The sequence below is a fragment of the Bos indicus genome, chromosome 1 (assembly GCF_029378745.1).
Source record: "Bos indicus isolate NIAB-ARS_2022 breed Sahiwal x Tharparkar chromosome 1, NIAB-ARS_B.indTharparkar_mat_pri_1.0, whole genome shotgun sequence".
In the NCBI taxonomy this organism is placed as follows: domain Eukaryota; kingdom Metazoa; phylum Chordata; class Mammalia; order Artiodactyla; family Bovidae; genus Bos; species Bos indicus.
The window spans coordinates 7,973,543-7,999,429 of record NC_091760.1 but is presented as its reverse complement, the minus strand read 5'-3'; the positions used below and the strand labels follow the sequence as shown (position 1 = coordinate 7,999,429).

The window sequence follows — 25,887 nt, the reverse complement described above, 5'->3', positions numbered from 1 at the left end:
TCAATCATGTCTGATTCTTAGCAATCCCATGGACTACAGCCTACCACGCTCCTCCGTCATGGGATTTTCCAGGCATGAGTACTGGAGTGGGTTGCCATTGCCTTCTCCGAAACCAATACAATATTGTAAAGTAATTAGCCTCCAATTAAAATAAATAAATTTAAATTTAAAAAAAATAATAGCAAAAAAAAAGAAAAATATGCATCCTCTTGCATGAGGTTTATAAAAAGAGAGCATTCATGATATAGCATCAAGAAGGCAATTTTTCCAATATTACTAAAAAACGAAATAAGGGGAAAAAATCTTAATTTAAAGCCTCAAGCCTGAACGTTCAACTGATGGAAAGAAAAAAAAATCGTTAAATTTGGTAACCATTCTATTATGGATTTTTTCGAATCCTTGCAAACTAGAAATAGAAGAAAACTTCTAAATATAAAAAGAGAAAACATTCTCCTTAGTCAAAAACAACAAAGGCTGCCTCTACCCAGCGCTAGTCCATAAACTAAAATAAAATTTAATATTCGAAAGAAGGAAACAAACGTGAGTAGTTGCAGATTATACAGCTGTCCAATTAGCAATGGAAAAACACCCGCAGACCAGCCCTATGGGCGGCTTCTCGCCGCCCCTGGTGCCCCACCCCGACGGCCAAGCCCGCGCGCCCTTGCACGTACGCATGCGCAACTTTCGCGCACGCGCGCCGGCCCGAGGAGGGAAAAGATGGCGGCGCCCAGCTTCCCAACGCCGCTGCATGGGCATGTGGGCCGCGGCGACTTCAGCGATGTGTACGAGCCCGCAGAGGACACTTTTCTGCTGCTGGACGCACTCGAAGCGGCGGCGGCCGAACTCACGGGGTGCGAGGAGGGCGAGGGTTCCCGCGGGAGAGGGTTCGGGAGTCCTGGAGAGGCGGCCGCGCAGGACCAAGGCAAGGACTGTCGCCGCCCTCCCCGCGAGGAGGCAGTGTCGGCCCGCTTGGGAACAGCTGACACCAGAACTCTGTAACTGAAGGTTTTCCCGTGGATGCACACAATCCTTGCGGCAGGGAGCTGTCCGCTTTCTTCCCAAGGTGGTGTTTTGGTTTCAGGGGCTCCGTGCTTCGTCACCACTTCAGGATGTATCGTTTCCTATCAGCTGTTAATCTGAAGAGCCTAAAGAGTAGCGATATTATAACACGTTCAAAAACAAAACGTCCTGAGAACGCTGCCTCTCAATATTACCGTTTTTAGTAAATATCAGTGCCCCATAGCATTATTGAATCTACGCAGTACATAAAAGCATTCTCCAGCAATGGAAGGGCACCAAAAAGAAATGAGGTTGTAAAATATTGGAGTAGGGCAGTGTGTTTAAACCCACTGGATAGCATACTCAGCTACCCAGCAAAAACCTGACCACGTGTGGTTACTGAGCACTTGAAATGTGACTAGCACTGAATTTTTAATTTATTGTAAAAAATTTAAAGTTACATGCAGCTAGCTGCCTACAGAATATACCCTAGCTTATAATAAGTTTTAAAATTGATCTGTTGAAGCGCTTGTATAGATTTTAATTCAATATTATAAAAAGCGAATACTTACAGTGTCATTTTTTAGATGAAAGCAATTTGGGTAGTTAGATTTAATTAATTTGGGCTTCCCGGGTAGCTCAGCTGGTAAAGAATCCGCCTGCAGTGCAAGATACCCCCTGCCTCAATTACTGGGTTGGGAAGTTCCCCTGGAGAAGGGATTGGTTACCCACTGCAGTATTCTTGGGCTTCCCTGGTGGTTCAGATGGTAAAGAATCCCCCTGCAAAGCTAGCCTGGAGGATTGCCATGGGGCTACAGTCCATGGGGTCCCAAAAAGTCCACGCGACTAAGCACACAGCACACACAGATTTAGTTAAAGATCAAAAGTTGAAATGGGGTTTTTCAGGGTGAAACAAACAGCTGTCAGGCTTAGAAGGTCCAAATTGTATTTGTTTCTCTCTCTTGGTCAGATTTTTCTGTGTATAAATTGCTCCAACTCTTAATAAACCAATTTTTCATTGTAAGTATTGAAACTTTTGGATCTACTGGAATACAGAATAGAACGGTACTGTTTTATAACATATCTTTTATTATCAAGATATCCCAGAAAGATTTTAAAGCACAAATTGCCTTGCTGTAAAAGGAACTGTTTTTATTTTAAAGTCTTGGGTATTTCTGGTCATGGAATTCTAATTATTTATGAGGCCACGATAGTTATTTTCAAATAGAAGCCTCCTGTTAAGATTCAACAGACCTTCCTACAGCACAGTAAAAGCTTGTCAGATGTACAGAGTGGTTCCAGAAGTTAGAAACCCCTAGAGTCTGTTGTTTTTGAATAGTTCATTTGGCAAGTTAGGTGCTAGTGAAGTTGCTCAGTTGTGTCCAACTTTTTGCTACCCCGTGGAGTATAGCCCACCAGGCTCCTCTATCCGTGGGATTTTCCAGGCAAGAATACTGGAGTGGATTGCCATTTTCTTCTCTAGGGGATCTTCCCAACCCAGGGATCAAACCCTCATCTCCTTAGGTGCTAGAGTGCCCCTTAAATACCATCAAACCTGTTTCTGGAATGGGGATGATTTGCACTTTTACCGTATATACAAGATTATGTTGTTGTTGTTTAGTCACCAAGTCATGTCCAACTCTTTGCAATCCCCCTGGACTGTAGCCCGCCAGACTCCTTTGTCCATGGGATTTCCCAGGCAAGAATACTGGCGTGGATTGCCATTTTCTTCTCTAGGGGATCTTCCCAACCCAGGGATCAAACCCTTATCTCCTGCATTGGCAGGTGGATTCTTTACCACTGGGTCACCAGGAACGTCCATATACCAGATTATAGGGAAGGATAAGTATGGTAGAATCAAGAATTTGTGTATTTAATTGCATTCTTAAGAGTATTATTAATATTCTAAGGTCAGATTACTTGGCTGTTTTCCCAATTCAGTGTAGAGATGTATAAATACAGGATTTCTCTGCTGCTCTAAATCTATTATTAGTAGAAGTGGGGGGTGGTTCTTGTCTTCCCCTGGGATATGCTGATGAACTCATGAGTTACTTCAAAATGAGAGAAAACATCTTTTATTTTTTATTTTTTTAATATAAATTTATCTATTTTAATTGGAGGCTAATTGCTTTACAATATTGTATTGGTTTTGCCATACATCAACATGAATCTGCCACGGTTGTACACGTGTTCCCCATCCTGAACCCCCCTCCCACCTCTCTCCCCATACCATCCCTCTACGTCATCCCAGTGCACCAGCCCCAAGCATCCTGTATCATGCATCAAACCTGAGCTGGCGATTTGTTTCATATATGATATTATACAAAAAACATCTTTTATAAATAAATGTTGTAATAATACCTTTTCATTTTTAGGAAACACCAAACTAGGAGCTCCTTCTGGGAAAAGCTGATGTCTTCCATATTAATATTTCTAACTCTAAATTAACATTCCATTGTTTATGTAATGTTCTGTGAAAATCAAAAACTATTATTTTGCAGACTTCAATCACACACCCAAAATTTCAACAGTTTTGAACAGTAAATGAGCACTAAGTGATTGTTGGGAATTAGCTTATTTATCGGAGAAGGCAATGGCACCCCACTCCAGTACTCTTGCCTGGAAAATCCCATGGATGGAGGAGCTTGGTAGGCTGCACTCCATGGGGTCTCAAAGAGTCTTGTCAGGACTGAGCAACTTCACTTTCACTTTTCACTTTCATGCATTGGAGAAGGAAATGGCAACCCACTCCAGTGTTCTTTCCTGGAGAATCCCAGGGACGGGGGAGCCTGGTGGGCTGCCGTCTATGGGGTCGCACAGAGTCGGACACGACTGAAGCAACTTAGCAGCAGCAGCAGCAGCAGCTTATTTATAAATTTCTTTTATATTTCCATGTATTTTCAGGTGAGGGATGATTCTGGGAAATAGACATTATAGTAGCATGAGTTATATTCAATGATGTGTATTTTAATACCACTATGCTAATATTTATTTTATTTTGTTTTTTTAGAGTGGAAATATGCCTCGAGGTTGGCTCAGGGTCTGGAGTGGTATCTGCATTCCTAGCCTCTGTGATTGGTCCTCAGGCTTTGTATATGTAAGTATAAGTGTACACATTCATCCACACCTTGGTCTAAGAGATTCATGGTGACTATGACTGCTTGAATGAAACATTTTTGTAAGTGGATAATATGTATCTGATAGTGTCTATTTTAAGTGTGCTTAGGACTCTGATTACAAATTATGCCTCCTTAAAAGTGACAAATGCGTGTTCAAAATTGTCCCATTATACTACGTAATTATAGAAGCCAGATAATAATTTTAAGTCATCTCTAAATTTGAATCATTTTTAGATAAATAATTTATCAGAAAAAATTGGAACATAATAAAATTTCTTTATAGAAGATTTGAGAATATATAAAATATAAACAAGAAAATAATATCACCCATAAATTTTACCACACGTGGCCCAATTGTTTTCCTCTATTTCTTTTTTCACTTCCTGTGTTTTTCATTTAATACTGTATGATGAGCATTTTCCTTTTATATTTCATTTTTGGTAGCTGCATAGTATTTCTCCATTGGATTCATAATTTAATAAATTCCTTCAGATATGTTTGCATGTAGCTATATTCTACTCTTGGTCTTTACATCAATATAACAATTTTTTTCATCAGTATGACAAATCTGAATTGCTTTTTTATTCACCATTATTAAAGTATTTCAATTTTTTTCTAAATCTACTTTATATAAAAGGAGTGGAACATTCTTTGCATTTTTATCCATAGACATAGGATATAGTTTTTTCTTTTCTGTTTATAGGTGCACCGATGTCAACCCTGAGGCAGCAGCGTGTACCCTGGAGACGGCACGCTGTAACAAAGTCCACATTCAACCAATAATTACAGATTTGGTAAGCTGTTACTCTCTGCTCAGTAGTGTAATAATTAATTTTCTTTTCAGTTAAGTTAAGGTCAAGATGATTTACATCAAAGAAACTTGAGTGATTAATTAAGTAACTTTTAACCCGGTACAGTACAGTGCAGTTCATTCAGTCGTGTCCGACTCTTTTAACCCACTAGACAAAGTAAATTCTTTTTTTTTTAATTTATTTATTTTAATTAGAGTCTAATTACTTTACAATATTGTATTGGTTTTGCCATTCTTCTTAACTGATCAGTTCAGTTCAGTTCTGTTGCTCAGTCATGTTTGACTCTTTGCGATCATGAACTGCAGCACGGCAGGTTTCCCTGTCCATCACCAACTCCCGGAGTTTACTCAAACTCATGTCCATTGAGTCGGTGATGCCATCCAACCATCTCATTCTCTGTTGTCCCCTTCTCCTCCTGCCTTCAATCTTTCCCAGCATCAGTGTCTTTTCCAGTGAGTCAGCTCTTCGCATCAGGTGGCCAAAGTATTGGAGTTTCAGCTTCAACATCAGTCCTTCCAATGAATATTCAGGACTGATTCCCCTTAGGATGGACTGGTTGGATCTCCTTGCAGTCCAAGGGACTCTCAAGCATCTTCTCCAACAACACAGTTCAAAAGCATCAATTCTTCGGCGCTCAGCTTTCTTTATAGTCCACTCTCACATCCATACGTGACTACTGGAAAAACCATAGCCTTAACTAGACAGACTGGTCATAACTTTTCTTCCAAGGAGTAAGCGTCTTTTTATTTTATGGCTGCAGTCACCATCTGCAGTGATTTTCGGCTCTTAAGCTAATACAATCCACCTTTCCCACAATCCAAAGGAAATTTCTGTTGGCTTGTACAGATCAGGTATCTTTCGGTCAGAAGTGAAGAGAATCCATCAAACGGGCTTAAATAAAAAGAGTGGATGGCTTCAGGCACGGCTGGCTTCAGGAACTCAAATGATGTTACAGGCATCTTTTTCTTAGCTCTAAACTTCTTTCTAGTAGCTCTGTTCCTCTGCAGTCTTTGGCTGCGTGGTAGCAAGATGCTTGCATGTCCATATCTTATTTCTCAGCAACCCCACAGGGAAAGAAACACTTTCTATTTTCAGTTACTCTAGCAGAAACCCCAGACTGAGTACCATTTGTATCAACTTTGGTCATATGCCCATCTCTCAGTCTGTTACTGTGATCCAGGGGGATTGGATATGCACAGGATTGACTTGAGCCTGAGTGGTAGTCCCACTCCCGCAGCTGGGTTGAAATAAACCCTACCCATACCACTCCTATTGAGAAGGAGTGGAGGTAGAGTTTCCTCAGTGAAAGTCAAGGACACATCATCAGAAGAAAGGCAGAACGGGTCCAAGGCAGGTAAAAAGAACAGATGACAACTCTAGAACCATTATTTTAAGTTACAATCATACATTTCTCAATTCCAGTTTTCAGAATATTTTCGATTATACGAGTAAGATTTGGATAATTTTGAACCTTTTTTTACTTATAAATGTTAATGACTTTTTATAAGCAAAAATCATGATAGCATGTACAAGGTGGGCCTAAGACATATAATATGCTTTCATGCTGTTTGGCCTATATTACTCTTATACTGATAAGGTTTTGAGGTTTTTCTTCTTTTTTAAACTCACAAATGATTTAAGGAATCAAGCCAAAGATCTAAGAAATTTTGTATCACTAGAAGTTGTTAGTGCTATTATTAAAAATTAGACTATCAAGAAAGGTACTCAGTTGATTTACATGAAATCAGTATGGTGATTTTGCTCTTGAAATTTTTTAATATGTCCATAATTAGTATTAAATATATGTTTTCTTGGTATAATAATAAAACTTTAGAGATAGAAGAAATTTGGAATATCTATTTTTGTTAACAGGTAAGGGATATTTTTGAAAGTCATTAAATTAATACAGTGATAAATCCAGAGTTTATGCCCAGATTTTCTGAATCAGAATCTAGAAGTCTCACAGCTTTTTAAAGGTGGAAGTCAGTTCTAAAGCTGTCAGAATCCATTTTGTCAATAGTGAAAGTTGACCATGATACTCAGTGCTGACTTGTGGCAAAGAAAATAGAAAGATGTAGGTATGAAGTGAAGTGAAAGTTGCTGTCATGTCCGACTCTTTGTGACCCCATGGACTATACAGTCCATGGAATTCTCTAGGCCAGAATACTGGAGTGGGCCAGAATACTGGAGTGGGTAGCCATTCTCTTCTCCAGGGGATCTTCCCAACCCAGGGATCGAACCCAGGTCTCCCGCTTTGTAGGCGGATTCTTTACCAGCTGAGTCACAAGGGAAGCCCACTTTGCAAAACTTTACGTTTGCTTGTATTCAGAACACTAGACATAGATTATCAGAACTATCAAAAACTATTGTTTTGGATAATTGAGTTTGTTTACAAAGTTTGTATTTCGTTTTTAGTTTTAGAAGGAAGTCTTCTTCAAATGTGTCTTATGTACTTCCTTACATTCTTAAACTGAACATAATTTTACCTTTTAGTGATTCAAGGTCATTAATATGAATATCAGTCATCATTCTGTACTGTATGTGATGATGACAAGGCTTATTAGAGTCTAAGTTTTTATTTTCTGCAGTGATTCTGACGTTTTATTTTCTCTCCTCTTTGTCTTTCACTTGCTTTATGTTGTTATATTTTACTGCTCCCCATAGATAGCACTTCCTCTCTCTTTTCATATGCTTTGTGCTAGAAATGCATGGATGTGTGCTAAGTCAGTTCAGTCATGTCCAACCCTGCGACCCTGTGGACTGTAGCCTGCCAGGCTCCGCTCTCCATGGGATTCTCCAGACAAGAATACTGGATTGGGTTGCCATGCCCTCCTCCAGGGGATCTTCCTGACCCAAGGCTTGAACCCATGTCTCCTACGTTGCAGGTGGATTCTTTTACTGCTGAGCCACCAGGGAAGCCCTTGTGCTAGAATATCAAGCAATTAATTTAGTTCAAATTGTATTTAAACTAAGAGTTTAACAGTTCTGAATAATTCTATAGAAAGTTATATCAGTTCAAAGATTTATAAGATGCCAAACAACTTATGTTTTTAGTGTCTCTTCCCACTATTCTTAGTTCTTTTTTTCTTTGATATATAATTGTTTCAGCCAGTCCATTTACAAGTTACTAAAGAAGTACAAAGAAAAGTACAGCCCTATCATCTGGTATTTTTGTCATTAATATATGTTTTCTGTCATCTTATAAAACATTTCCCTTAGTTGTAGAAAATAAATATTTAAGTTAGCAGCTATAAATTTAAAGTTGTGTATAAATCTATGTAGAATATATGAGAGCTTGCCTTCTTCTTATTTTATCTTCTAAAAGTGAGCCCAGAGTGTAGCTGTTGAAGCTACTGAAGAGCGGAGTGTTCATTCTGATAAATAGCTTATTTTCCTTGTTTATAGGTGGAAACATGTTTTTTTTTAATCTGAATCAAAATACAAAAATATTTATCTCCATTTCTGTCTTAAATATGGCCTCTAACACACTTTTGTCTAAAAACGTGGGAGAATATATTTTAAAATTGATTGATTGATCCATCTATTCAACCATCTACTTATTTATTTATTTCTGGGTCCAGCTTAAAATTCTGACTCTCTTGAACATTTTTTAGGTCAAAGGCTTGCTACCAAGATTGAAGGAAAGTGTTGATCTTCTTGTGTTTAATCCTCCTTATGTTGTGACTCCACCTGAAGAGGTAAGACGTACAGCAAAATTTAATTACTAATATTTTCAGCTGTTTTCTGTCTCAGATCAAATGTACTTCATCATATGACATCAGTCAGCTGCTAATAGCAGACTGCTATGATTTTACTCGTGTGGAAGTGAAAGTCGCTCAGTCGTGTCTGACTCTTTGTGACTACATAGACTATACAGTCTGTGGAATTCTCTAGGCCAGAATACTGGAGTGGGTAGCCTTTCCCTTCTCCAGGGGATCTTCCCAACCCAGGGATCAAACCCAGGTCTCCCACACTGCAGGCAGATTCTTTACCAGCTGAGCCACAAGGGAAGCCTAAGAATATTGGAGTGGGTAGCCTGTCCCTTCTCCAGCAGATCTTCCCAACCCAGGAATTGAACCAGGATCTCCTGCATTGCATGCAGATTCTTTACCAACTGAGCTATCAGGGAAGCCTGATTTTACTCATAATTGTCAATTATTGAATACTATTGGTAGACATAGGAAAGGAGCCTGAAATTAATGGAAATTAAAACTGTGATCCATATCTAGTCTTTAAAATCCCATCCATATCAGGCCATGGTATTTAAATCGTATGTGTGTGTGTACCTTTGTCATGAATAACAAATCTGCAAAACAAAATATTTTAATCAGCCTTAAATTCACATAGGAATTATCTCTGAAAGGCTCAGGTTTCCTCCTTTCACAAGGATTTGGAAGTGGGGGAGGAGGAGAACCAATTCTCACTTCAGATAGGAAAAGGTATAACCTTGAAATACATAATTATAAAGTTTTCAGTCATGAAGAGGTAAACCATATTAGAAGTGTTAGAAAGAAAAAGAAAAAAAAAAGAAGTGTTAGGCACTCAGTCATGTCTGACTCTTTGTGACCCCACGGACTGTAGCCTGCCAGGCTCCTCTGTCCATGGAATTTCCCAGGCAAGAATACTGGAGTGGGTTGCCATTTTCTTCTCCAGGGGATCTTCCTGATCCAGGGATCAAACCCCCGTCTCCTGTGCTTCCTGGATTCTTTACCCTCTGTGCCACCAAGGAAACCAACCATGTTAACCACTTCCCAATTTAAAGAAGTAATGGACAAAGCAGACAGAAGTGTAATAGTGGACTAAGGCTTGCTTTCCTTTGAATTATTATACCTATTTTAGTCTTTGATTATCAGCAAGGTTGATAAATATTGCATTCATCTCCACCAAGAAGGGAGAGGTCTGCATTGCTGCTGCCGCTCCTGCTGAGAAGCTGTTGCTCCCCTGACATATGAAATCATTTGAGAAGGAAAGTCATTGTTATAAGGTGAGCAGCAGTTGAGGGAAATGCAGCTAAATAAAATACATGCAGCTCAGGAAAGCACTATGGAAATAAATATCAAGAGAGTAACAAAAATGGTTTAGTCCAGTAATCTCAGTCTTTTGGATGTAATTTAGGAAAATCATTAACAACAGAATAAAAGTTGTAATTTACAAAAATATGTTTATTGCAGCTTTATATATGATGGCAAATAATATGAACCTAAGTATGTAACAGAAAGAAACAAGTAAATCATGGTTTATCAGGCCCACAAACTACTGGCAAGCCTAGTGAATGAAGAGGAGATTCTGGGAACATGCTAATACGATTGGGCTTCCTTTCTGCCACATTCCTACTGCTAAGCTATGCGTGTAATTGTACAGATAATTGAGTGTGGGCAATGTCTTGGGCTTTGTCACTGTTCCAACAGAGAAAGCTAGTGTCTTCCGTTAGCAGAGCAGTTAGCAGGGTTAAAAGGCAGCATAACAAAGATTTCCTGGAGCTTAAAAACATGTTTTACAATGTAAAACATTAGGAAACAAATTGAGAGACTGTAGTCTCTGTCATGACCTGAATCAGTGGTCTGGAAACCAAATAAAATATTTTGGCTTATGAAGATAAAAAGAATGAAATCATGAAGGTAAAAGTAAGGAAACTTAGAGGTTAGATCCAGGAGATGTAACATACAAATACCAGGAGTTTGCGCATATAAAAAGTTGTGTCTATACTTACTATTCCATCTAAAAATGTGAGGTTAGATATTGTGGTTTGAACCTGTGACCTGTCAAGGATTAGGAGCAGGCAGTCAGCAGGCCACCAAAGGTGACCCTCCTTCCGAAGATGACCCCTCTGTGGCCTGTGAGATTGTGGTTGGTGCCAGGCCATCCTCCTGAAGGGCTGTCTCCAGTGCAAGCAGACAGAGCTGGCCGAGCATCCCCAGAAGGCAAGTAGAGAGGGTTCAGCACCGAGGGCTCCTAGTCCATGCTAAACAGGGCCATCACCATGCACGCTTTCCACAGAGCACTGTACCCTGTGAAACATTCAGAGAGTGGGCTCCTCCGAAACAAGGGAGGAAGCCAAGGAGGAGGAAGACATGAGCCCCAGAAAAAGGGAGTGCTGGGAATGCTAGGAAAGGAAGTCTCCAGGAGGAAAGTCTTGATTAAAACAGAGGAACTGATAAAGGCCCTTCTGTGATTAACTTTGTGGGAAAGTATATGGAGAAGCTTATGACACATATGAGAATAAATACAAAAAAATTAAGCAAATGGACATGCTGAATGTCCAGCAACAGCTAAATAAGAGATGATACTTTTATACCATAAAATATTATGTAGCCATTACAAAGGAAATTGAACTATACCTGATCACACAAAGAGATTTCTATAAGGTATTGTTGAGTGAGAAAAGTAAGATACAAGTAAGAATGTAGATACAATCTTATCTTTGTAGAACATGGACAAAAAAGAAAAACGTGTGTGTGTGTGTGTGTGTGTGTGTGTGTGTGTGTGTGTGTGTATAGAAGATGGGAGGGGAGCAGATGAACAAAAGAGTAAAAGGGGAAAAGTACAGTTTTTTTGTTTTTTTTTAAGGTTTATGAACATACTTCTTTTAATTATACATGAACATGGTTATAAGTATAAAGAAACTACTTTTATGCCTTGACAAATGAATAAAAGTAGAGTGTACAGCTGTATATAGATAATTTAAACTGAAATATGAACAAAAACCATTAAAGGGATTAGAAAGAAAATAATTATATTAGAGTTTAAGTAGTTTCTGAGTGATTTCTTCAATATATTCCTTAGTTTTAGAAACAATATACAGTGGTAAGGCTCTAAAGATTTTTAATGCTATATAAACTCTCAAGGTTTTGTTTCTATAATAAGATTGTTATAGGAAAAAGTGCTTCCTTGTACCTTTATGTAATAAATGGGTTCCTAAGAAAGGGCTGTGATACTCTGAGTATCTAAGAGAGCCGGCTGCTGTGGGATGTTGTCAAGCTTTGTTGCTGTGAAGTAGATCTCTCATAATACCAGTTCTCCCATCTAGTTTCTTTCTGATTGTTCTGTTTTAAATAGAGGAATTTAAACATGTTGATGGTAACAGCTATTACTAAGCCACATTAAGTGCAGGGCATTGTTCTCAAACTTTAAATATACTTCCTCATTTGTTCCTAATAGATAAAAAGATTGTTTTTTGATCATTTTCCTAACTGTACAGATAAAAGTGTTACTTTCCTAATGTTACAGATGAGAAAGGAAACTAGTTCATCAAGATTAGAGACTTATATATAAGGTTACACATGCTAGGAAATAGTGGGTCACAGATTCAACTTTACCGCCACCTCCTCATCAGCCGTAAAATACAAAATACATACCTGTTTGGTCATCGTAGCTTGTCAAAAAGATTGTGTTTTTGTGTGTGTAACTTAGAACAGTCTTTCTAACAGGTCGGGAGTCGCGGGATACAGGCAGCTTGGGCTGGTGGCAGAAACGGTCGTGAAGTCATAGACAGATTCTTACCACTGGCTCCAGATCTCCTTTCACCAAGAGGATTGTTCTATTTAGTCACCATTAAAGAAAACAATCCAGGTAATACAGATCATTTTATCTTTTAACCATTTCCTTAGCTGAAATCAAGGTTAATTGTGTCAAAGACTGTAATTAAGTAACCCAGAATGTTAATGAATGTAGTTGCTGACAACTGCTAATACAGACACAGCATTAGCATTCATGTTGAAAGAGGAGAGAGATTTTTAAGAGGTAGATTTTTCTGATTTTAAAGAGTATTGTGTTTTTGAGGGGTTTTCCCCTAATTTATAAACCAGTACCCAAATACAGAGTCTGTAATTTCTTCTTCTAACACCTGACCTTCAATACTGTGAATTTTCTAGTCTTTATGTCATTGGCAGTTCTGCTGTATATTCTTTAGTTCATCTAAAGTTTTATCATGAAAGCTATCTCCTGATACTGATTTTTATATCCTGGCTTTCAGATTAGTTGGTAACTAAATTGACTGTAATCTTTCTTCTCTTTTCTGTACATCTCAGGTTTGGTTTTTATGTGGTATGTTATATTCTCAGTCCCTCAGATCACATCATAATTACTAGTGTTGTAGGTTTGAGGGGGAGGTGAGTTGTGTGTGTGTGGTTTTTTTTTTGTTTGTTTGTTTTTGGTAACTTCAGTTTCCCGGTTTTGTCTTTGTAGTGTTAAATATTAGCAAAGGGAAGGTTTTACTTTTTCAGTACTCCTGAAAAAAAGAAGCTACTTCGTTTACTGCCACTTTTCGACTTCACCGTATGATTTGCCCATACCCTTGTTGGCGTTTTTCATCCAGAAGGAGGAACGTAGGGCAGAGATTAGAGCCAGGCAACTCAAAAATGAATCATTTATTGTAATAGCAAGTATAACTCCTGTTTCTGTTGAGTCCAGAGCAGGCTACCACCGCACAGTAGTCATTCAGTCTTGACTAGAAGTTCTCAGCAACACCCTGAAAATACAGAGTGCGCTCATCTATCTGAAGTCCAAGTTCACTTTAATAGAAATTGCATGGTGTTCACTGTTCTCTCAGATGATTGGAGCTTGTAAATAATCTGTTACTAAATAAACTGTGTACTGATTGTACACACTTCACCAAATGATTTAATTGGATTTTATCTTTTAATTTTCATTTTAGAAGAAATTTTGAAAATAATGAAGACAAAAGGTCTACAAGGGACAACTGTCCTTTCCAGGCAAGCAGGCCAAGAAATGCTTTCAGTCCTCAAGTTCACCAAGTCCTGATCCACAGTGTGTGCTACTTAAAGCTGAATGCTTTTGGCATATTTTGAAACTGAAAGTTTTTTCTCTGTTAACAAGTAAAATTGTCTGAAATTTGTTATCTAGAAAAAGGCAGGCAGGTAGGGCATTTCCTTTTACCCAGCAGTCACCTACAGGAATATTTGCACAAATGCAAGTAAATATATATATATTGAATTTCACATTTTTATATGTATTATATGTGGAGAATATATAATGAAAAAGTTACACTTAATTATACATGAAGAGGATGTTCATTTCAGCATTACTTGTAACGGCAGAACAATGAAGTTAACTGTCCATCAGCAAAGGGATTGGTAAGATAAAGTACAGTATATTCATGTTACTAAACATCTCCAGCCATTAAACATGAGTCACGTCTGTATATACTGAACCAGAAGGGGTTCGTTATGTACTACTGATCAGTGAAAAAAAGCAAGTTGTAAAATAATGTTAGCCTATATGTATATTTTTTAAAAACTAACCAAGAAGGTTTGTGTGTATGTGTATATAAGAAATTCTCAAAAGGTACATGCTGCTGCTGTTGCTAAGTTGCTTCAGTCGTGTGCGACTCTTGTGCAACCCCATAGACAGCAGCCCACCAGGCTCCCCCGTCCATGGGATTCTCCAGGCAAGAACACTGGAGTGGGTTGCCGTTTCCTTCTCCAATGCATGACAGGTGGGAAGAGAGGAACCTTCATCCTTTTGTGTTGGCATTTGTACAGTGATAATCTATTCTATAATGGAAGTTTTTTATATAAAAAATTTTCAAGTTTACATGCTTATTGTCTCCATTCTCTTCTATTATTTAGAGTGGCTTCTGCTTCCATTCTTCTCTCTAGTCACATTTCTCCCACTTTTTATCCTCTATCATATATTTCTATTTTCTTCTTATATATTGCAAACTGATCTAATTTTTTTCTTAGATCAGGGAGAGTTGTTTGTAAATAAACTCAACACTCAGATTATTCACATATTTAAGAGCCTAGGGACTTCCTTAGTGGACCAGAATCTGCCTTCCAGCGCAGGGGACACAGGTTCGATCTCTGGTCAGGGAGTTAAGGTCCCACATGTCATGGGGCAACCAAGCCTACGCACTGCAGCAAAAGAAGCCTGCAGGCCACAACTCGAGAAGCCCGTGTGCCGCAAGAAGCTGCCAGTGTGCCTGCCGCAGCAGGAGAAGCCCACGAACTGCGCCAGAGACCCAGTGCCGCCAACATGTAAATAATTAATAGATTAAAAGGTTTTTTTCTTTTAAAGAGTCCTCATGTATTTTTCAAGAAATGTCAAATTACCTTAACTAAGTTTAGGAACCTCTTCTGTAGTTGCCCCCCAAACCCCCATTTAAAATATGCAGTTGACCCTTGAACAACATGTTTGAGCTGTACAGGTCCACTTGCTTGTGCACAGATTTGTTTCAGTAAAGACACTGCAGCACTTCACAATCTGTGGTTGGTTGAATCCGTGGAGGCCATGGAGGGTCTGGCTATAAAGTTACATGTGAATTATTGGTGTGCAGAAGGGATCAGTGCCCTAACACCCGTGTTGTTCAAGGGTCAACTGTATTTATGAAAGTCAATTAGCGGAGAAGGCAATGGCACCCCACTCCAGTACTCTTGCCTGGAAAATCCCATGGATGGAGGAGCCTGGTGGGCTGCAGTCCATGGGGTCGCTAAGAGTTGGACATTACTGAGAGACTTCACTTTCACTTTTCACTTTCATGCATTGGAGAAGGAAATGGCAACCCCCTCCAGTGTTCTTGCCTGGAGAATCCCAGGGACGGGGGAGCCTGGTGAGCTGCAGTCTATGGGGTCGCACAGAGTCAGACACGACTGAAGTGACTTAGTAGTAGTAGTAATGATAACATCTGCACCCTTAAAATCTTTGCTGCTTATTATACTTGAACTCAAAAAATGTCTGGCCAAGTGTTTTAATGTTTTATGTGTACTTTAAGGTATATTTATCAATTATTTAGTGGAAATATATACATATATAATTTTCTCAAAACTTTTCTTATTCTCTTTTCAAGTATATCTAAATTACTACTTAATTTTTCCATTGAGTTATAAATGTCAATGATTTTTATTGACATTCAATATTTCAATCTATAAAGTCCTTGGTGATATAAATCTAATAGGTTCTGATTACTTGTATATTTGTTATATTTTAACTGGCAAATTTTATTTGTTCAAACCTAATTCTTATGAACTTTGAAGGCCTGGCCTGAGGATGATGTTCATTAAAGAGATATTCCTTTACTCTTGACAGGAGGTGTACCTATTTGCCAGAATTTTAGGTTAATTTTTATAGTTGAGATTTCCTTGATTGTGCAAGTAATGTAAATTCAAACCACAGACCCTCCTGAGAAAAGTTTAGCAATTCTCAGAGAAAAATTAGTACCATTTTTTTTTTCTCACCTGAAGCCTATAAAAATAAGCTGTTTACTGAATTGTTTTTATTTACTTCCAAAGGACAGTTCACAGCTTAAAACTTATACTTGAATTATCCTCTATTTGTATAGCTTCCTCAGATTTAGGTTTTCCTCTGCCAGATCTAAGTTCTAGTGTCCAATTTCCATTAAAGCTCTTTATTCCTGCCAAAGTTCCTTGTATTCAGGGGAGCCCCGGTTTTCACATTTATTTACCACTCTGATATCAGCTTAAAGTTTTGCGGGAGAAGCAGGGTACGGAGGCCCTTGGGGATTTCCGCCCCCTTCTTGTAAACTCAGTAATGCATTCAAAAACTTATGGCTATAATTTATCCAACATCTGCATATTTTTATGCCAAAAGGGCATTTCAGAATATCTAGTCTGCCATTCTGATGGAAATATAAGTATAGACTCCCATGGCCTTTATTATTTTCTTAAATGATTCCTTAAATATTATATAAGGGCACGCAGACAGTGCTATAAGTAGGCATATGTCTATGTTGTAGAGGCAAGTTTTGCTGCATTTGAAAATTTTCGTCCAAAAGTAAAAGTTAAGCAAGATTCTTTCATTTCCAAAATTGTTTCACTGGAGTTAGGCAAACTTGGAAGTTGCTCGGTTTCCTGCAACCAGAGAAGAGTGGAAAATCACTGTTTCAGGAATTTGCACCCTAGGAAATACGGCTCAATGTGTACCTGCTTTATAGAAAAAATAAATTTATACAGCTGTGATAAAAAAAAAAAAAAGAAAGAAAGTCAATTAGCAGGACTGTAGGACCAGAGTGAGAGGAATCTAGAATTTATTTTTAGTTTGGTTACGTTTAGAATCACCCGAGGACGTTTCAGTTTAGTTAAGTTGCTCAGTCGTGTCGAACTCTTTGCAACCCCATGAACCGCAGTACGCCAGGCTTCCCTGTCCATCGCCAACTCCCGGGGTTTACCCAAACCCATGTCCATTGAGTTGGTGATGCCATCCAACTATCTCATCCTGTCGTCCTCTTCTCCTGCCCTCAATCTTTGCCAGCATTAGGGTCTTTTCAAATGAGTCAGCTGTTTGCATCAGGTGGCCAAAGTATTGGAGTTTCAGCTTCAACATCAGTCCTTCCAATGAGCACCCAGGACTGATCTGCTTTAGGATGGACTGGTTGATCTCCTTGCAGTCCAAGGGACTCTCAAGAGTCTTCTCCAACACCACAGTTCAAAAGCATCAAGTCTTTGGCACTCAGCTTTCTTTATAGTCCAACTCTCAACATCCATACATAGCTACTGGAAAAACCATAGCCTTGACTAGATGGACCTTTGTTGGCGAAGTAATGTCTCTGCTTTTTAATATGCTGTTTAGGTTGGTCATAACTTTCTTTCCAAGGAGTAAGCGTCTTTTAATTTCATGGCTGCGATCACCATCTTCAGTGATCTTTAGCCCAGAAAAATAAAGTCAGCCACTGTTTCCACTGTTTCCCCATCTATTTGCCATGAAGTGATGGGACCGGATGCCATGATCTTAGTTTTCTGAATGTTGAGCTTTAAGCCAACTTTTTCACTTTCAACAAGAGGCTCTTTAGTTCTTCTTCACTTTCTGCCATAAGGGTGGTGTCATCTGCATATCTGAGGTTATTGGTAAAGACAGTACTTAATACGTCTGTGTGGTAAGCTGAATAATAGCCCCCAAAGATATCCATGTTCTAATCCCTGCTGCTGCTGCTGCATCACTTTAGTCGTGTCCGACTCTGTGTGACCTCAGAGACGGCAGCCCACCAGGCTCCTCTGTCCCTGGGATTCTCCAGGCAAGAACAGTGGAGTGGGTTGCCATTTCCTTCTCCAATGCATGAAAGTGAAAAGTGAAAGTGAAGTCGCTCAGTTGTGTCCGACTCTTAGCGACCCCATGGACTGCAGCCCACCAGGCTCCTCCGCCCATGGGATTTTCCAGGCAAGAGTACTGGAGTGGGGTGCCACTGCCTTCTCCGTCTAATCCCTAGAACTCTGTAAATATTACTTTATATGGCAAAAGGGACTTGGCAGAAGCGACTAAGAATTTTGAGATCGGAAGATGATCCTGGATTTTCCAGGTTGCCTCTCAGTGTAATCACAAGTGTATTATGAGACAGAGGCAGAGGGAGATTTTACTACAAAAGAGATGGTATTATGATGACACTGCTGTCTTTGAAGATGGAACAAGGGACTGTCAGCCAAGGAGTACAAGCGACGAGCCCTGGAATCTAGAAAAGGAAAGCAAATGATTCTCTCCTAGAGCCTTTGAAGGGCTTGAAGCCCTGCTGTCAGCTTGATTTTGGTCCAGAAAACCACATTTCAGACTTGTGGCCACCAGAGCTGCAAGAGAATAAATTCCTGCTGTTCTAAGCCACTAAGGTTGTGGTAATTTGTTCCAGCAGCCATGGGAGACTAAAACATGGTCAAAGTTCAAGGGTAACTACCCAAATAGTAGAAACAGGAGAGGAAAACAGCAAATTATAAAGCAAAAGCCTCAATTAATGCTCTAAGACATCACCTTTTGGTCTTTCTGAGCTCTTAGTGAAGGTTTACCTTTAGTAATACTTTTAACTTCATCTGTAGGCCCTGAATTTGATTTTTGCTTAAGACAGCAAAATGAAAACAATTGAGGCTGAGTCTCACTGTCATTCTCACAGATCTTTAAACTCCAAATACATTGGCTTAACTCATCGGCATAGGCAATAGAATTGGCAGGAAGGACCTCACGATTTAAGGGAAGAGTGGGAAAGCAGTGTGAAGTGTGGGTCACCAGGGAGACTTGCTTCATCCTGTAGCCCCTGGCGGTGGGTCCTACAGAAACACTTTTGCACATGGGCCCTACAGCGTTTGGGGTGTGGACTATCGCTGAAGACCCATTGGCTCCAGTAAGCCAGCACTAATGGAGGTTCTGCAGGGAATATTGCAGGACTCAGCACTGCCCAGAAGTGTAGAAGGATTGGAACGTTTACCCTACTTGAAACCTAACAGGTTAACCTGACACAGTTTCACTGTTGGCAGATGAAGGCAGGCTTCCTGGATCAGAGACAAAGAACTTCATTACTCAGCACAGCAATTAATATGAATGTCAGCATATTTTCATCAGCTTCCTCGTGCCCCTGAGCCCCATGGGAGCACCATGGAGGGGCCCAGATGCGTACCTACATACACAGTGGGTTGCATTATAGGAGAGAAAGCCTGGACTTGGGAAAGCTCAATTCTTCTCTGCGGGCATCAAGCATGCCTTCCTTTTGCTGTGGAGACACACTGTTTATCAGACTGGAGGATAAGAGTACCTGTTCTTTAGTTGGAAAATGTCTTCTCTCTGCTTTGAGAGACACTATCCCTCTTTGTATAGTGACCACAGGACGGTCACTATACAAGTATTCTTGAAGAGGTAATCCAGAGCAGAGGAAAGTTAGTGCCTTGATTTCAAGACATGAAGAAAGCCAAGAGACCCTTGAAGAATTATCTTCCAACACAAATCTTCAATCAAGTAGGGGAGACAAGGGACTAGGAACAGTGACTGCGTGTCCACAGGGCCTTCTGCGGAGACACTGCAGTGACTGTAACAGCTGTAATGTGATAAGAGTCTCAGAGCCTGGGTCATCTGAGAGGTGGTTTCCCTGCATGACTGCCTCAGTAGGGTGATGGTAGAGATTCTGGTGAAAGGTTTGGTCCTCCAGGCCCAATCCTATTCAAGTTGCCACAACTTGGGCTATGCTAACCAACTGATTTCAAATAGGTGACAACTAGGGAAATGTAACCATTTATCATTGCCAGAATTCAGAATACATGAGTGAGATACCCAAAGTTTGGTGGCACCACCAGAGGCTTCTGCTACAGCTTTGGAGTGCTATTCATGTTGTGTTGATCTAGTTCAAGGGCTGGCAAAGCATAGCCCACAGGCCGCATCTGGCCCACTACATGTTTTGGTGAATAAAGTTTTATTGGACCACAGCTCTTCATTCATTTGATTCTGTGATACACCGGCAGAGTTGAATAGCTGCCTATAAAACATAAAATATTTACTACCTGGCCCTTGGGCTTCCCTGGTGGCTCAGATGGTAAGGAATCCACCTGCAATGTGGGAGACCTGGGTTCAATCCCTGGATCAGGAAGATCCTCTGGAGGATCTTACTGTCTTGGATCACTCACTCTGGGGGAATCCAGATGCTATGTTTGCTGGAAAACTCAACCCCTTGAAGACATCCATGTGGTGAGGGGCCACAGTCTCCTGCCCACAGCCATGTCAGTGAATCATTTGGAAGAATATTCTCCAACTTCAATCAAGTCGTCAGATGATGACAACAGCCACAACCAACATCTCAACCTCAACTTCATGACAGACCCAAAATAGAACCACCCAGTTAGACCAGCCTCAAATTCCTGACCCATAAAGAAAATGTATCAGAAAATAAATGTTTTTTAAAATGGAAGGCTTGGGATGATTTGCCACATAGTAATAATTAATGAAACCATCAAATGGCTTTCTACTCAAGAGCTTCTTAATTTGTAACATGCACTTTGTTGTCAGATGTTGGTTGTATCTTCAATGGAATGAATATTCAAGAGGTTCATTCACTGTCATGAATTGAATTTTAAAGATTTTTAATCAATTTTGGCACTGATTTAACTGATTTGTTTTGATGTGTCTAATGACACGGGTATAAGAACTGACATTTAACTACAAAGTTCTGCCAACGGGCTTCCCACGTGGCACTAGTGGTAAGAACCCGCCTGCCAAAATGAAAGACGCAGGTTCGATCCCTGGGTTGGGAAGATCCCCTGGAGAAGGAAATGGCAACCCACTCCAGTGTTCTTGTCTGGAAAATCCCATGGACAGAGGAACCTGGCGGGCTGTAGTCCATAGGGTCACAAAGAGTTGGACACAACTGAAGCAACTTAACACATATTCTGCTAATGAAACACATCAATTATGATAGTTTTGCTTTTCATGTGTGCAGTTAAAATTGGAATAGAAAATAATGAAATTGAGAAAAATCACTTGATTTAAAATGAAGTCATGCTTCACAGAGTGATACGTAAATGCACTTTTTGCAGTAGCTTATAATAAAGCCTTTATTTTTGAGCAATCACCATGAAATAATTAAATTCAAATTCACTTCTGCTTCATAGCTTTCTTAAATTAGAACACTTTTTTCTAACACAATACTGTACTCCACCCAAATCTCCACTGTGCAGATTTTAAAGTACATCCACAAATTCTTTGAAACTCCTCCCTTCAAAACATGGAGCCTACTTTTCAACCTCTTGGGTGTAATTCGGACTTAGTGATTCACCTCTGAGGATCAGAGTATGCAAAGAGAAAAACAGTAACCACAACAAAGTAGAAATAATAACCACAATGAAGAAATTTATTTTATTTTCACTATAAAATAAAAAGGCCAAAATGCTTCCTGTATTTTTTAAACAAAATCAAATTATCAGTCATATTTAAAACTATGAAATGAAAAAGTACCACATATCAGTACTTGTGGAAAATGGTTCAACTAATAGAGAGAACTACACCTCTCAAATACATCTACTAGAAAACAAAAAAATATAGGAAGTCAATGAAAAATGTACATTACAAAAAAATAAACCATTACAAGTATAAAGAAATAATAGAAAAAAAAGTAATGAAACAAAAGAAATCTGAATGGTTAAGCAAAATAAAACCTGCAAAGATTAATTAGACAAATCTTTAGTTAGGTTGATTGAGAAAAAGGAGAAATAAATATTAGGGATGAAAAGATCATACTTACAAATAGTGTACAGATACTAAAATTCATAAGAAAATATCACAACTTTACACCAAACCATTTGAAAACTGATGAATAATTTCTTAAGAAAATAAAACTAACATGTGAAAAAAAAAATCTTAAAGAGTCTATGACCATTAAAGAAAGTGAGTTAGTATAGTCTGTCCATTCTATTTTACATAATAAAAGCAAGCTTCCCAGATGGCTCAGATGGTAAGGAAGCTGCCTGAAATGCAGGATACCTGCATTTGATCCCTGGGTCGAGAAGATTCCCTGGAGAAGGGAATGGCTACTCACTCCAGTAATCTTGCCTGGAGAATCCCCACGGGCAGAGGAGCCTGGTGGGCTATATAGTCCACAGGGTCACAAAGAGTCGGACACGACTGAACTGACAAATACACATGTGATTCTACAAATGAGTTTTACCAAACATTCAAGAATACTAACTTTTTTTATATGAATTAGTATATCATTGATATGCTAGTATATCAGTGATACCAAAACAAAACAGAAACAATATAAGAAAATTTTAGGTTAATCTCACTTGTGACTATACAGTACAAGAAATATTATCATAGGGTGGTTTGTGAACAAAGATTCAAACTTCGAAAAAATATCTTTAAAATCCACAAATCTATTATTAATAATAGTATTGATCATGACCAAGTAGGATTAATACCAAGCATGCCAGGATAGTTCAACATTAGAAAATCTATTTAGGAAATCACCACAAGGATAATGGGAAGGAAAAAAGAAAACCTTGCCATTTAATTAGATGTAGAAAAAGCATTTGTTTAAACTCACCATCCATTCAGGCCTTAAGAAAACAAGATGTGAGATTCTATATAGAACTTTTCCCAGAACTACTGTCAAGCAGATTATGATAAAACTTGAGTTACTAGCCATGTAAGGGTTTTAAATTAAGAGAAGTGCTATCCAAAAAAAAAAAAAATCTAACTACTTAATTGTAATCTTGTGACAACTGAAAACTCATTTCTAGTAACACATGTCAAAATGTATATTCTTTTGTTGACAGAAAATGTAACCTCTACATACCTGTGCGGGCCTAGTTTTTAAAAAATATACTTCAGTCAACAGATGGCAGGCAACTGAAAGCAGAAGCAGACGTGAGAATCCAGCTGTCTTCCATCAAGTCAGACATTAAAGAAATCTACAAAATTATCAACTATGTTGCTTTCCCCCTAAACATTTTGGAAAATATAAATGTTTGAGATAAAAAATAAGCCAGTTCTGTATGAACAGGTGATGGATTTCTTACTGTCATTTAAAATAAATTAATGTTTTAAGGAAAATACAATCTTTTCACTTTGTCAGAGCTGTCAATTCTAATAGGGAAGAATTAGGGCTTCCTTGGTGGCTCCACACTAAAGAATTCACCTGAAATGTAGGAACCACAGGAGATGGGATTTGATCCCTAGGTTGGGAAGATTCCCTGGAGGAGGGCATGGCAACCCACTCCAGTAATTCTTGCCTGGAGAATCCCATGGACAGAGGAGCCTGGCGGGCTACAGTCCATGGGGTCGTAAAGATTCAGACACAACTGAAGTGACTTAGCCCAGCACACACAGGCTTTGACTACAAACAGTTCTGTTTAACTTCTCTCTTTTCTGGCAATGACTAGGATCCTAGCAACAGGGCCTTTGGAAGACCTGGCCCAAGCAATACAGCAGTTTCTTCAACATTCCTAGCACCATGACTTGACTGGCTCACCTGGAAGATAAAGTGACCTGCTATTTGTAACAGATGCTCGAACACCAAATCTAAAGTTAAGAAACACCTTTAACTCTCTAAAACTTTCAACAAAAAGCTGTTTGTGTGGTTCTGTCAAACTTGTATGGTAACTTGCTGCCAACCTTTCACTTACCATTTGTCAGAAAACAATTTCCCACATTTTAGGTAAGTGTGTACTGCTTTGCATATTTGAATAAAAAAGTGTAAATAAGATAATTTTCAGGGACATACTGTGAATACATTTTTATAAACAGAAATTGCTACATCATTCTTTTAAACATATCTAATAGAACCTAAATACTATAGCAATTTGATTCCCACCATTATCAATAAAATACAAGAAAGTTCAATAGTCAGACACTTAACATCATTCCCTGGATCTGTATTTTTCTCCATTTCCCTTACAGAATTATAGTATATTTGGGGTGCTGAAAATAACTTATTTTATTCCCCCTACAATGTATGTGTGTGCGTGTGTGTGTGTGTGTGTGTGTGTGTGTGTGTACACACCAAGTCACTCAGTTGTATCCAACTCTTTGTGACCCCATGGACTACAGCCTACCAGGCTCCTGTGTCTCCAGAATTTTCCTCATCCAGGGGATCTTCCTGACCAATGATCGAACCCATGTCTCTTGCATCTCTTGCATTGCAGGCAGATTCTTTACCACTGAACCACCAGGGAAGCCCTATAATACTGCTGTATAATAAAAATATGAATATAAGTTTTAAAATTTTTTAATTAATTTCCTGTGAATAAGCTGTAGGTATTAAAAATACTTTTCTAGATTGTTACTAAATAAAAATTAGAACAAGAATGTTAAAGATAGAAACATTAAAAATATAGGTAATTAAGAATAAAATATTTTAAATCATACTGAAAATTCATCTGTTAGAGTGTTGAGAGTAGTATGTAGTTTTTTTTTAGTTCATAGTTTCATAAATATATATTACTTATAACTATATATATATATTACTATTTCTATAACATTTATATATAACTAAAATAAGACAGCAGTTGACATAAATTCTACTACTTTTCCTGTTTGTAGATGAAATCACTGAAAAAACTTTTCATGTAAATATGTAGATAATGGAGTTTTATAGTAACTCAATCTTATTACTTGATGTCACTACATTCACTAAATTTTTCTGAGTAATATGCTAAACATAAAATAGTTTCTAATGATTTATTGCCTGAGAGCTCTATTAGGACTTTCCTTTTTTTGGCCATGTGGCATGTGAGATCTTAGTTCCCTGGCCAGGGATTGAACCCGTGCCCCCTGCAGTGGAAGTGTGGAGTCTTAACCACTGGACTGCCAGGGAAGTCCCTCTGCTAAGCTTTTAAGCAACTGAAAACCACTGAGTTGCAAACAAGTATTTGTTAGCTATTACAACCGTCTTTCTCAATATATTTCAAATTACCTCTCTAGATTCCCAGGGTTTCTTTTTTGTTTTCCTCACCATGGCCACTGTAAAATTAGAGCTACATGAGCCAGAATCGTGTCTTAATTCTGTACACAAAGCGACAAATGTGCAAGAGACGGTAGGAAAGAGAACCAATCTGAGGCGAGTATATTAACAGGAAGATTGATTTTTGGAGAGTACATGGGAGTTGAGAAAATAACAGATTCACTTAAAATTCTCCATGCACAACAAGCATCGCTTGAAAAGTCTTGTGTTCTATTTGCTGAACTCTGATTTAGGTAAAATAAGGGTATTGGATCATGGAAAAAGCAAGAGAGTTCCAGAAAAACACCTATTTCTGCTCTATTGACTATGCCAAAGCCTTTGATTGTGTGGATCACAATAAACTGTGGAAAATTCTGAAAGGGATGGGAATACCAGACCACCTGACCTGCCTCTTGAGAAATCTGTATGCAGGTCAGGAAGCAACAGTTAGAACTGGACATGGAACAACAGACTGGTTCCAAATAGGAAAAGGAGTACGTCAAGGCTGTATATTGTCACCCTGATTATTTAACTTATATGCAGAGTACATCATGAGAAATGCTGGACTGGAAGAAACACAAGCTGGAATCAAGATTGCCGGGAGAAATATCAATAACCTCAGATATGCAGATGACACCACCCTTATGGCAGAAAGTGAAGAGGAACTCAAAAGCCTCTTGATGAAAGTGAAAGTGGAGAGTGAAAAAGTTGGCTTAAAGCTCAACATTCAGAAAACAAAGATCATGGCATCCGGTCCCATCACTTCATGGGAAATAGATGGGGAAACAGTGGAAACACTGTCAGA

General features: G+C 38.8%; 1 protein-coding gene across 7 annotated transcripts; it reads left to right on the top strand.

Annotated features, from left to right (window-relative positions):
* The first annotated feature begins 677 nt into the window (after nucleotides 1–677).
* Nucleotides 678–24,403, top strand: N6AMT1 (N-6 adenine-specific DNA methyltransferase 1). 7 transcript variants are annotated; one of them, XM_070786047.1, is made up of 7 exons: nucleotides 679–851; nucleotides 4,010–4,096; nucleotides 4,822–4,912; nucleotides 8,545–8,628; nucleotides 12,358–12,499; nucleotides 13,584–13,641; nucleotides 22,918–24,401. In XM_070786047.1, the coding sequence occupies exons 1-7, from the start codon at nucleotides 718–720 to the stop codon at nucleotides 22,949–22,951; spliced, it is 630 nt and encodes a 209-aa protein (XP_070642148.1). In that variant the 5' UTR covers nucleotides 679–717; the 3' UTR covers nucleotides 22,952–24,401. The 7 variants fall into 7 exon arrangements, with proteins under 7 accessions (XP_070642137.1, XP_070642148.1, XP_019815205.2 ...); XM_070786036.1 differs by lacking the exons at nucleotides 13,584–13,641; nucleotides 22,918–24,401 and adding an exon at nucleotides 13,153–13,548 and having other exon boundaries at nucleotides 678–851; XM_019959646.2 differs by lacking the exon at nucleotides 13,584–13,641 and having other exon boundaries at nucleotides 22,918–24,403.
* Nucleotides 24,404–25,887: the final 1,484 nt, after the last annotated feature.